We start from the raw sequence: 12,506 nt of genomic DNA on the forward strand, positions 1-12,506 counted from the left end.
CCGCTGTGTGCAAAAACATGTGATGTTTCTTAACAGGACGCATCTCATCCCTTATTAGTCTGCTGGACTCAGGAAACTCATGAGCGACGAGATGCGCGCGGACACACTGTTTGCGCACGTCCCCTCTCCCTTTGCCCTGATAAAAAATGATCAAGGCTTTTGATTCGAAGGAACGCTTATTTATTCAGTAATCTAAAGTTATTATCAATGCCAATGATTTATTGTTTGCTTATTTTGATAAAATGTGATGATAATGTTTGTATAATGTCTCTTATAAAGAAGTTACTGGCGCAGTCACACTTTTATTTAACTTATCTTTACCTTCATGCAGGATTTGATTGTGAAACTTGCTGGACAAACAATATTGTTTCATTGTATACACGAAAAAAACATTTCATACCAAATACATTTAGTCAACATTTTTAAGAAAATGTCCCATATTTTGACCCTTGCCTGACTGGAGAAATATGATAAATAAAAGGGACAAACATGGGACACAACGTGCCTAAATCTGTCGAATCGTTACCTATTAAAGGGAGGCTGATATAATTACATAATTACATTATATGGATATATTTCGGTTGAGATTTATTTTTCTGAACGCCTGATAAACTTGAATGTCCGCGTGTGACAGCTGAGCACATGACTGCATTATTTGATACATTTGTTTCATCGCGCTGAGTCACGATGAAACGCGCCCGCACACGGATGCGTGAGATGTGAGGGCCGAGCGGGTTATTGCGCCACAGCTGCATCCCCAAAAGCAGAAGAGAGACATGATATTGCCTTTTCGTTTTTCAACACAGTCCAACATGTGATTAACGTCATTACTCCAGCGGGTCTGCTGCTATCACAAGGAGAGTTTGGAAACTGCAACAAAGGGCTCCCAAACAACAAAGTGACATCTTACACATTTACATTTCTGTTCAAAAGTCAAAGAACAAATGTTTCCATCAATCCTACAACACACAGAGATACAAATTGGAAATTGCATTGTGAATAGCCACGATATTTGGGAGATAAAAGCATTTATCTGTTACTGATTTACAACAGGCTTTTAATTCCAAGAAACAAAAGAGAGGAAAGGGGAGACCTTCAGACTTTGAAACAGCAATAACGACTAAATATACAGAGAATACATTAAATGAGAATTTAAAAAAGATAATGTCTGAAATTCATCCACGACTTTCATATTAATTAAGAAAAAGATACACTGTTAATCAAATATATAATATCATTACAGATGATAACTTGTTTAAATGAAAGTCCAGCTGGAAATCAAAGATGTAAACTCCTACTTTGCGATCTTAAGGTCTGATAAATGTTGCTGTTATTTCAGTGGCTTGAGAGTTTTTCCTTAAGCGCTGATGAAGTCAGTCAGGTAACAAAACACACAACTCACTAATAGTTTTCATGAGTGATCACGTGTTTTCATCCACGATGTTGGGAAACATGAATGAATGTCATGACACAAAACATCATATGTTGAGCTGGATTCGTTCAATCCATCTCCATGAGCAAATCCACCAATGAAGGCCACGAGATGTGACTGATAGCTCCGGAAGAAATCTAGTAAATGGACTCTGAATGAACATTATTTATTTCTGTCAAATGAAGATGAAATGTAGAAAAACTGTTAGTTGACATCAGTACTGTTTATACCCCAGTAGGGGGCAGCACCTCTCCGCAGCTTCTAACAACAGGAAAGCTGGAGGTTGGTGGGACTCCTCCCTAACACACACACACACACACACACACACACACACACACACACACACACACACACACACACACACACACACACGCACGCACGCACACACACACACACGCACACGCACACGCACACACACACACACACACACACACACACACACACACACACAATCTCTCATTCCCTCAAATCCAATCAGATGGTATTTATATTAATGTCATTCATTGCCAAAACTAATTTATGTATTATTGTATATACCCCCCCGCCCCCAATATAATAAAATAAAATTGACAAATCACTATAAGACAGCAAATAATTTAAACAGTGCAATCCTTTAGAACGCATATATAATTGCAACTAAGTATTATTTTAAGTATTGATTCATTTTATGATTATTTTGTCGATTAATTGATCAATCTGCTATTCTATAATATGTCAGAAATGTCCCAGAATCCAAGTCTGTATCAAAACTGAGAACACTACATTGGAATATAGCTAATTCTGGGTATAAAGAAGGAAACAAATAAAACCAGTCCTATTGTCTATGGAGCAGATCCAGACTGTATTTGACGAGATCATAAGTTTAGGACTTACTTCTGAGTGAGAGCAGAACTCCAATGTGTTATTTCGATGGCCTCGGAAAGTTGAAACGTGAACTCTCTTTGGCCTTAGAAATAACACTTGGAGTTCTTCATTTAGTTGGTGTTCCCCTTTAAATGTTTCGTCAAAGTTGATCCAAACGGTTGCATGTTCATTTTCTGATTTACTTTTAGATTAATCAACTAATAGTTTTGGCTTAATACAGCAAGGAATCTCTGTCTGTCTGTACGTCCTTCGCATATCTCAAGAACCGCTCATCTGATCTGTGCATTGCTACGGAGCTAAGGGCCTGCTTTTGTCGGATTTCAGGCCTCCGCAGACGTCCAGTGTGTTGTCTGCAGCGGCAAGATGGCGTCTCATTGACTGCGTTCACTCTACTCAACTGACATGTCTTCACCTTCCTGGAGACAACAGGGGCAGAATGTTGCCTATTTCACCGGCGTGACGCTGTGAAAGCTGCTACTGTGTTTCCCGCGTTTAAACAACGGTATTTAGCTGTGTGACTTGATGCTAACTTATAACACTACTGATGTCACTGCCAGCAGAATGCGTTAGCTAGTTATAGCCATGCTCTATAACCGAGGTGGTTAGGTCAAAAGCAAGCCACTAATACGCCAATATGGAAATTACTAAAGTGTTTTCTGATTCACGATGTTCATGAGTTTCGGTGACCTGTGTGTGTGTTTCAGGGGTGGAGTTTGTGATTTCAGAGCTTCAGGCAAACATTGTGTTTACTTTTCACCCTTTCAGTAACTGGGAAAGATGTTTTTGCCAGTTATAGAAGAAGAAGGCAAATCAAAGATGTTGCAACAGTAGAATTATAAACTATCAATAGTAAAACTATTAATAGCGCACAGTAAAGCTTCTGCATTTATATTTTTACTTCAAGTGAATACGAAAGAGGCACAATGCCTTTAAATTGACTTAAGGTCTGTTCAAGGTGGAGCTTTGAATTTGAATATGATCATATTTAAATTGTTATATTTTCTAAATCAAATCAGGATCTCCGACGTAACCAGTAACCATGTCTCTGTAAATGTAGTACTACAATGTTTTCCTCTGAAGTAGAAGTACACACTAAGTGGTATAGAGTTGAGTTGCATATTTTTTACGTCCTTCGGTGGCCTTTTGTAAGATATTTCGGGGTACAATGAGTTAGAAGAATAACAGCTATGATAAATATATAGCTGCTAGGGGCCCTTTTAGTTTGGGGCCCCCAAACAGTGAAGTCTGCCCCTGGTGTTTTTTTCCCGTGAACCAGACCGTAGGCTTATTTCACTGGTGTTTCTGAACGTGAGACGCGACTTGGGTGTTGGCTGTGTTGAGTGTGAAGTTGTTGATGAGCGGTTCTCGAAAAAAGCTGCAAGCAGCAACAGCGTAGTCCAAGCATTTAGCCCATTCTGAACAAGTGTGTTTTGAACGGGCAGTGCACTAGTGACTCTAGAAGATGAGTAGAAGCTCTCTGTTTCTCTTTTTCTTTTCAGCAGCACAAAAGGCTCCAAATACCACAGCTTGTAAAACAAAAATATGAATGAACAACCACCATAGAAATGCATTGTGCTGCCAAAAGTCAATGTTATTCTCTCTCTCTCTTTCTCTCTCTCTGTTCTGTGTGTGTGTGTGTGTGTGTGTGTGTGTGTGAGAGGATGCATGCGAGTACTTCGTCGTGCCTTCTCAATTACAGCTCTGGCTTATAGTCGAATGGTGGAATGCAGGCACATTCCTGAGCATGTGGACTGGACCTTCAATATGTGTGTCTGTGTGTGTGCGTGTCCATAAATGTGTGTGTCCATGTTCTTCAGGGTGTTCATGTGTGTGTCTGTGCTGGCAATGGAAACTTCGATTCGGTGTGCGTTTTGGCGGCAGGACGGAACATATGGCAGTCTTCACTGTGCAGCGCTGGAAATACATGAAGACTTTCTTCCTTTTCAGTCTTGAGGCCTCTACATAATCCCACAAGGACACAGACGTCACACTCTAGTCTCTTCTGTCTTTCAATCTATGTGATCTTTCATCTCTCTTTCATTTCCATCCTCTTTGCAACACCCTTATCTTGTTGCTCTTTCAACTTCCCAGTCTGACTCTCCAGGTGTCCCCTCCCTTCTCTGAGTGTGGACAGTAATCATAATCATCAAAAGCCATTCTGCCCTGTCATCCTGAGCAGAGGTGAGTGTCTTTGCATTTAATGGGAGGACAGCAGTGAGCTGCTAATCCCACCCTCTCACTCAGACACTCAACCAGACAGCCACCACCACCACCAGGATGTACTGGTCTCTGACTGCAGCCAAACTGGCTTCAAAGCTTCCACTGCTGCACTGCCATGTTGTGCATGCTGTGCTCTTTCACAGCTCCAATCAGCCACAACACAGAACAGAGCTTGTGAAGCAGGCTGACACAGATGGTCTTCATATCTACTGATGTGGTGAAGAAAACCTTTTGTTGGCCATCACCGTAAAGGAAATATCACCCCGAGGTCACTTGGAAAATGCAGTAAGAAAAATATTAGACTGTTTCCATTGAAATCCTCATATTAGTTTTTGGGCGTTTTCCCTTAAAATCATAATTGATTTGATGCCACGTGTAGGTTGGGTTAAATTCCCTGTGATAAAGTAGGAAAACAATTTTCCACATGTCAAAAAAGAAAAGAAAAAGGAAAAAAACCAACTCAAACTGAGGTCTTTGTCTCCACTCAGTTGAAAACAGATGCCTAGGCTGCCAAGATCTCCACGGAGAACCGTGGAGATGGAAGCTGCGACCGCCCCGCTTCCCGGCACCGACAGACGGTCATGGGACTGCGAGGCCCTCCGCCAGCTGGCCGGAGAGAGCAATCTTTGATGTGTGACGCACCGGGGAGACGCCTGTAGGCTACCAAGTCGACTCACACACACACACACAAACCGGAGGAAACATAAAAACACGTTCTCATTCCACAGCACTGCCGTATTAAACATACCGAGTTCAGGAATTCTGAGTTTTAGGATCCTGCACAAGTCATGACAGTTATATTGGCACCATACCATAGCCTAAAACTAACTACTGAGTCCCACATCCATTCAAAACCCTAAATAGACTCATAAAAACATAAAACTGACTGTTTTGAATACAATTAATGTCTGGGAGCTGGAATTTTAGTATTTTTCCATTAGAGTTTGTTTTATTAAAGGGTGCTTTAATCATTGTTATCAATTTAACTGTTGGGATTGCGTTGAGGATCAACTCAGCAGGTGTAGGAGCAGGTGAATGTATCAGGTGCATCCTCAAGCCAATTTTACGCGGGCTTTAGGACCGCGGGATGAGAGGCAAAGTCTGGGCACTTCCACCAGGAGAAGAAGAAGAAGAAGAAGAAGTTGAGGGATCGTCTTGAACCTGCTCCGTCTGTCACTAGTGTCCCAGGTCTGCTGCTCCATGGATGCGGGGCTACACTTCAGGAGACTAATGTGCGAGTTGTGTCTTTTTCTACTTTTTTTGGATAATCCCTGTCAAATCCCATCACTTTGGTGAAATTTAATCGACTTCAAGGTTGAGTCGAAGCTCAATAATGGGGAAGTCAAGACGGCACCGGGTCAACTTCGTACCCCCCTCTCCTCTGCACTCATCGGCATGAGGCTGTGGGGCAGAGCTACAGCTGTCCGGAGGAGGATGCTCTGCCTCTGGCTGCTGCTCCTCGGCTTCGCCCTGGTTACTCTGGCTCTCTCGGACCTCTTAAGCAACCGGCGCCGGGACCACAGTCTTCAACAACCTGGCCCTCCCCGCCGCCCCCTCCAGCGGATTCCCAATGCACCGGACCTGGAGGTGATTGTGGACTCCCGGGACCCTGCATTGGAGCTTGGTGTCGATCTCGCCCCGCTAAAGTCTCTGCAAGAAGACCAGCTCTTATTAGTGCCATCGGCGCAGGGAACCAAGAACCCTTCACAGAGGAAAGGGAGCTACAAGGTGCTTCTCCCCGGAGCTAACAAGGATCCCCGAGCGCCTGCGGCTCCGACGCACGGCGAAATGGGGAAAGCAGCGCGGCCGTACCTGGAGGGTATGGAGGGGGATGTGGGGTTTTCTGCGGTGCAGAAGTACGGTTTCAACGAGGTGGTCAGCGAGAGGATTTCACTGCATCGCAGGATGCCCGAGGTGCGCCATCCCGAGTGAGTGCGCGACGCAGTGTCCAAAGTGCACGACTAAAACGATTCAGCAAAACCTCTGCGCAGAAATGACCACACTTTGGTATTTAGAGGCGTTCCAAGTTAAAGAAGTTGCCGCTTTGACGGTGTGAATTTGTTTCCCAGGTGTTTGGGGGAGCAGTACAGCGAGTCGCTGCCGTCGGCCAGTGTCGTTATCTGTTTCCATGACGAGGCTTGGTCCACGCTCCTGCGCACCGTGCACAGCGTGCTGGATACTGCGCCCAAACAGTATCTACAGGAGGTTCTGTTAGTGGACGACCTGAGCCAGCACGGTCAGTTGCTCTATCTGTCCACATCCATCCATCCATCCATCCACTTGACCTGTGCTGACCCCATGCCAATGTATTTGTCTCTGTTCACTTCTCAGGTCACCTGAAGAGCGTGCTAAGTGAGTATGTGTCTCGTCTGGACGGGGTGCGTTTGATCCGCAGCACCAAGCGCCTGGGCGTCGGAGGGTGCCGAACTCTGGGTGCTGCCAGAGCTGCAGGAGAGGTGCTGGTGTTCATGGACTCCCACTGTGAATGCCAGAAGGGTTGGCTGGAACCACTGCTGGAGAGAGTGGCCCAGGATAGGTACAATTTATTCTAATTATGTAGCCTACAAAAGTAATCAACAGCAGTGCAAAACCCTTGTTGTTCCCAATGCTCAATTATAACGACACTAATTATAAATTGCTCTGTTGGTTGAATCCCAAAAATATAAAATGTAAGATAGCCAGAGTTTTGTAACGATGAATAATTATCTAAACATTTGGGCTGGAAAAACCCAGCATCCGTGCCCAAGTCGGTCTGCTCGTTTCTCCACTGTGTTCTGCTGTTTGACAGAACCGCTTGAGAGAAGTGAGAAGAAGGAGGGTTCAGAGTTGTCAGTTGTCCGTACTCGTTAGTAAACCATGGGATACATGTGCTGTATACGAAGCATGCGGCTCTCATGATTTGGCTCCTGGGTCTCAGGCTGCCTGCAGCGTAGCTCTTGTTACACTAGGTAATTAGGCTGAACTCTCAGCCCTGCAGTCTGCAACCACTCAACTCTCTCAGCCACATGTTTGACCCTTTGCCCATTTCCTGCTGTTTTTAATCTCTTCATTCCAGTTCTTCTGAGCATCACATCACACATGGCCTCTTGGGAGAAACATTTCAAGTAACATGTGTGAACCAGAACAGACAGTCTGTCTCTGAACTTGAATTCAGTGACATTAACCAACATATTCTTACGCATATATTTTAAGTTATAAGCACCACACACACACACACACACACACACACACACACACACACACACACACACACACACACACACACACACACACACACCCTCTGATGAGGAAACATTTTCCCTTTCTCAGTACCAATCTTACTGCACACACTCTTTGAATAATAAGTGAAAGTATAACCAAGGGAGGATGGTTAGGAATTGTTAATGTTCTTATTCTTCAAAATCTTTGACTGACAGGAGCGTGCTTCTCATTCAGTACACACACCTCGGTTTGAATCACCCTACTTGATAAATGTTGATGAAAAAGGGCAAATTTGAATTTAAAAAATGGATGTGTGGTCTTGTTTCAGGACCAGAGTGGTGTCCCCCATAATGGATGTGATAGACTGGCAGACCTTTCAGTACAATGCCACCCAGTGGCCAGTCAGGGGAGTGTTCGACTGGAGGCTTGACTTCTCCTGGGAATCTAACCCTCAGCTGCCAGATAAAGACCCAGACTCAGCTGTTCGACCTGTGCAGTGAGTTTACAGCAAAATGATGTCAGTTTCCCATCATGAGGGTTGGAACCCCCAAAGGGGCAGCAAGATTGAAAGGAGGGGTCATGAGATGATAAACAAGTTAGAAAAGATTAAAAGAAAAGAAAATGTGTTTATTTTTCTCTTATCTTTTCAATGTGTAGTTAAACCTCATTAGGCCTATAGGTAAAGTAAGGTCCTCTTTGCTTTAAGTGCTCATAGCTCACAGAAATATATGACCTTCGACAAGGAGTCACAAGTTAACTTAAGGAACCGTTGCTCTTGGCTATGTGCTGTGATCCGTTTGTCCTTGCGAATTAAGACTGTAATACTGTGAAGTTTGTAATGTCTCTCTGCTCCTGCGTATACAGAGACAAATTCCTGTGTTTGTTCTTGTCCAGTAAAGTGATGCTGATTCTGTGTACGACAGGAGCCCAGCGTTGGGAGGCGGAGTTGTGGCCGTCGACAGACATTTCTTCCAGAGTGTGGGAGCCTACGACCCTGGGATGGTGCTGTGGGGAGTGGAACAAATTGAGCTGTCAATCAGGGTAAAGCATTAAAAAAAACTTTCCATCGACTTTCCATCCAAATCTGCAATTTACCTGCTCACACATTACAGAGAGGTGACAGATTGCTTTTGTTTTTTCATCTTAAACCACGTAAGCCTTTTTTTAGCGACGCTTTGGCTGATTTAGTTGCCTTCTGTAAGGGCCTCAGGAATGTCTTTCTGGGACATGATGCCTTTCGCAAATGGAAAGTCTCAGGTTGAATAGTGATCTGGGAATGTCTGGGCCGGGTGACAAATGCGCAAAAAAGAGAAGAAACTGTTACGTGGCCACCCTTTTTCCTAAGATGACCGATTAAATAAATATTTTGGAATTGTAACATGTTATGTGACAGATTGAAATGGAAAATGGTGCAGCGTGTTGAAATACATATTAATGTGCAGCTTGCAAAACAAAACATCAAAATATAATACTGCTTTGTAATAAAAGGCACACAAACACAAAAACTACAGGGACAGGAACCTGTTTTTACTGTTCCCGTTATCCCAGGTGTGGTCTTGCGGGGGCACCATGGAGGTGGTTCCTTGCTCACGTGTTGCCCACCTAGACCATCACCAACTGCCTTACCGCTTCCCAGACCAGGAGCTGCTTCAGAGGAACAAGATCCGGATAGCAGACACCTGGATGGACGCATACAGGAAGATCTTCTATAGGAGAGACACACTTGCTCATTTCATCAGGCAGGTGTGTATGTTTGATGTGGGGACTTAGTCAAGAGATTGGCTGGTGAGTGTACCAAATATTTAAAAAAAGAAGTCGAAGGACCTAATTGTTATTTCTTCTGTGCAGTCTGAGAGCCCTAACATCACGGAGCGTCTGCGGCTTAAGAGGAGTCTGGGCTGTCGTAACTTTCACTGGTTCCTGACTACAGTTTATCCACAACTTTACATCCCCCAGGACAGACCTACGCTGTCAGGCGAGGTAGCACACACACACACACACACACACACACACACACACACACACACGCACACACTCTCACACCGACACGCACACAGGATTTATTCCATTCATTGATGGACATAACTGATGACTGATGTGTCCCATTTGTCCGAAGCTGTACAATGTCGGCACTAGCAGCTGTGCGGACTACCCCCGAGGGCTGGGACCGCAGGGTGGGGCCATGAACGCAGCGCCGTGCAGTGGGACGGGCAGCCAGGTAACCATGAAAACAGTTGTGAAAATCAAAGACAGACAGGTAAACACAGTGGCAAAGATGATCTCTCTTGTCGTTGCAGCACTGCGATCTGAACTCTGAGTTTGAAGTGCGTTGGGGTCCCATGGGGGCTCTGTGTTTGGACGCAGGTGGCGAGAGAGTGATCTTATCTCCGTGCCCCACACACCGACCTACCACCAGAAGACTCCAGTGGAAGTTCATAAAGGCAAGACAGAGAGTTAAACTTCCCTGTTATTTATCTCATTAGATGTATATGGTCAGAGTAGGCGTTTCGGCTAACTCACTGCGTCTGTTTTCTGTTTCAGCTGAGCGGTCAACTCGTTCACCAGCAGTCCCAGTTATGTCTGGAGGTTGTGAAGGAAGGAGGTCTCACACAGAGCAGCCCAAGAGACGTCAACACCCGCGCAAAGACGGGAGGTCTCTTCCTGCGCCCCTGCACCCATCACCCCAGACAACAGTGGCACTTTGAGCAACTAGTAGCTCCTAAAGGTGCCTGATACAGAGAGCCCAGGGGGATTCATGTTATTAATGTATATTATCATATACTATGTGCTATGCCTAGTGGCATGCAGGAGTGAAATGGTGCAGAAAAATACAAAAACAGATGCCTTTTTTTGCTCCATTTGCCACTCAGCTTTTTTGCTCCTGTTTTAAGGATTGCAAGTACAATTTATTCTTAGATAATAAACAACAGACTATCTAAAGTAATACAATACATGATACAATGTTTTATTTAAAACAGTTTATTTAGTAATACGTATTGTATTTATGTACATTTAATTATATTCAGTGTGGAAACACGTAGAGAACCTTATCTTAAATGATCTTCTTCATTATCTACTGACAGAATCACATTAAACACAGATTCATCTCGATAAACTTACCTGGATGGAAGTGATGAAATTATGAGTAGTATCAAGTACCAGAGAGGACCAAAATTAGTCCATGGTATATTTAAATATTAGATAGATTAAAATACAGATAGATTTGTTCCGGACAAAGCTTTAACCCCGACACCACCATTGCACCCTTCCTCTCTCTTTATCCTAAAATAGAGTTAGAATAAAAAAAACAGGGCGACTTAGAACCAATTTCGCACTCTGAATAAGAAGAGATAAGAAAAATGGGTTCTTTTTTCTGAACAGATCAATTACTGGTAGGGATCAGGTAAAACATACTGAAATTTGCACTGAAAAGTAACTTCCCGTAGCATACAGACCTGCGGTTAGACAAGCTAGTTACTTTAGCCAGTTACTTTATGAAGGACCTAAATGTAGACTTATTATAGAAAAAGATGTTTAAAAAAATCACCTAATATTCAGATGTCTACATACCTTTGGCTTTGTAGTGTAGTTCTGGCCCTGCAGACCCAGGTCTTTTTAATTATTCTATTGATTAGACGTCAGCTCAGTGAGCTAATCATTCACATTTCAACTTGTCGTAGTCGGAAAATCACAGCTGCTACTAATCACTAGCGATGACGCTGTTCTATTTACGTGTCCCAGTGTAAGACATGACAGTGTGACAGTGAGCCAGCATGCACAATACCAAAAAAAACACCTGTGTGAGTGATTCAGTTCCACAAAATGTTTCATTCTAAAATGTTTTATTGTTTGGGATCATGATTTACAATGCATATTGACCACAAATATATACTCATACATTATCAGCTGCCAACAGCAGAGGGAGCCATCTGCCTTAAAAATCTTCTCTAAAGCCCCAACTGATCACTTTCTTATTGTTGTGCACAATATGATTTACTTCTGAGAATATCCTTAAAGATGTCCTCATAATATACATGATTATGCTACACAGTTACAGTTACCATGGGACAGTAATATCCTGTAGTCCATGTGACTGGGAGGAGTGGATGCTGTCAGTGATTAGCATCCAGCGCTAATGTGTTTTCGTGTCCTTGTGTCGACTGTAACTCACTGCCCAATCATAAGTGTGGCCGTTATTCAAGCCACAGAGGTTAGGATGTCAACTGGCAGGCAGCACGCTCTCCTTGTCCCCAGGCATTGAGTGCTAATAACCGCCTTATACTCTGTCACGGTAATGCTTTTCTTAACCCATGGTGCACTTAACCCAGTCATGTACACAGCACCTTTAGAATAAAAAACAGTCATATGGTATGTCTGCAGCTTCGAGGCATAGGTGAAACACTTGGACAAAAAACATGTTGTTGATTAATACGTCTTCTCTCTCAGTTACATAACTATAGGCTACTGAGCCGTTGGACAAGAAGGACAAACATCTCTCTGCTTTAGATGGACACAGAGTCATTGTGTTGCTATTGTCACAGTGAAAAGCAATCCATGTTTGCCCAGAAGACTGCAAGACATAGTAGCCTATACCTATAAAGTATAATGAAGGAACAGAAAAGCTCTGACAGTTTAACCCTTATGTCCTGTTTGGGGTCCAGGAGACAACTGACCTCCTGTAACAGCTCGAAACATACAAGATTTATTTATGAGTATTGCTTATCGGCATGTTTCAAATGAGCTGTCATTTCATTGGGGCCTCGAGGCACTAACTCTAAATCATGATTAA

At 43.5% G+C, this 12,506-nt stretch overlaps 1 protein-coding gene across 1 annotated transcript; it reads left to right on the forward strand.

Moving 5' to 3' along the window:
* The first annotated feature begins 5,854 nt into the window (after window positions 1–5,854).
* Window positions 5,855–10,450, forward strand: LOC142931463 (polypeptide N-acetylgalactosaminyltransferase 15-like). Its single transcript, XM_076075381.1, has 10 exons — window positions 5,855–6,444; window positions 6,586–6,752; window positions 6,848–7,052; window positions 8,046–8,213; window positions 8,641–8,758; window positions 9,266–9,460; window positions 9,566–9,697; window positions 9,834–9,935; window positions 10,015–10,158; window positions 10,259–10,450. The coding sequence occupies exons 1-10, from the start codon at window positions 5,912–5,914 to the stop codon at window positions 10,448–10,450; spliced, it is 1,956 nt and encodes a 651-aa protein (XP_075931496.1). The 5' UTR covers window positions 5,855–5,911.
* The last annotated feature ends 2,056 nt before the right edge of the window (window positions 10,451–12,506 follow it).

The sequence above is a fragment of the Anarhichas minor genome, unplaced genomic scaffold, assembly GCF_050575085.1.
Source record: "Anarhichas minor isolate MPS153535 unplaced genomic scaffold, ASM5057508v1 ptg000051l, whole genome shotgun sequence".
NCBI lineage: Eukaryota > Metazoa > Chordata > Actinopteri > Perciformes > Anarhichadidae > Anarhichas > Anarhichas minor.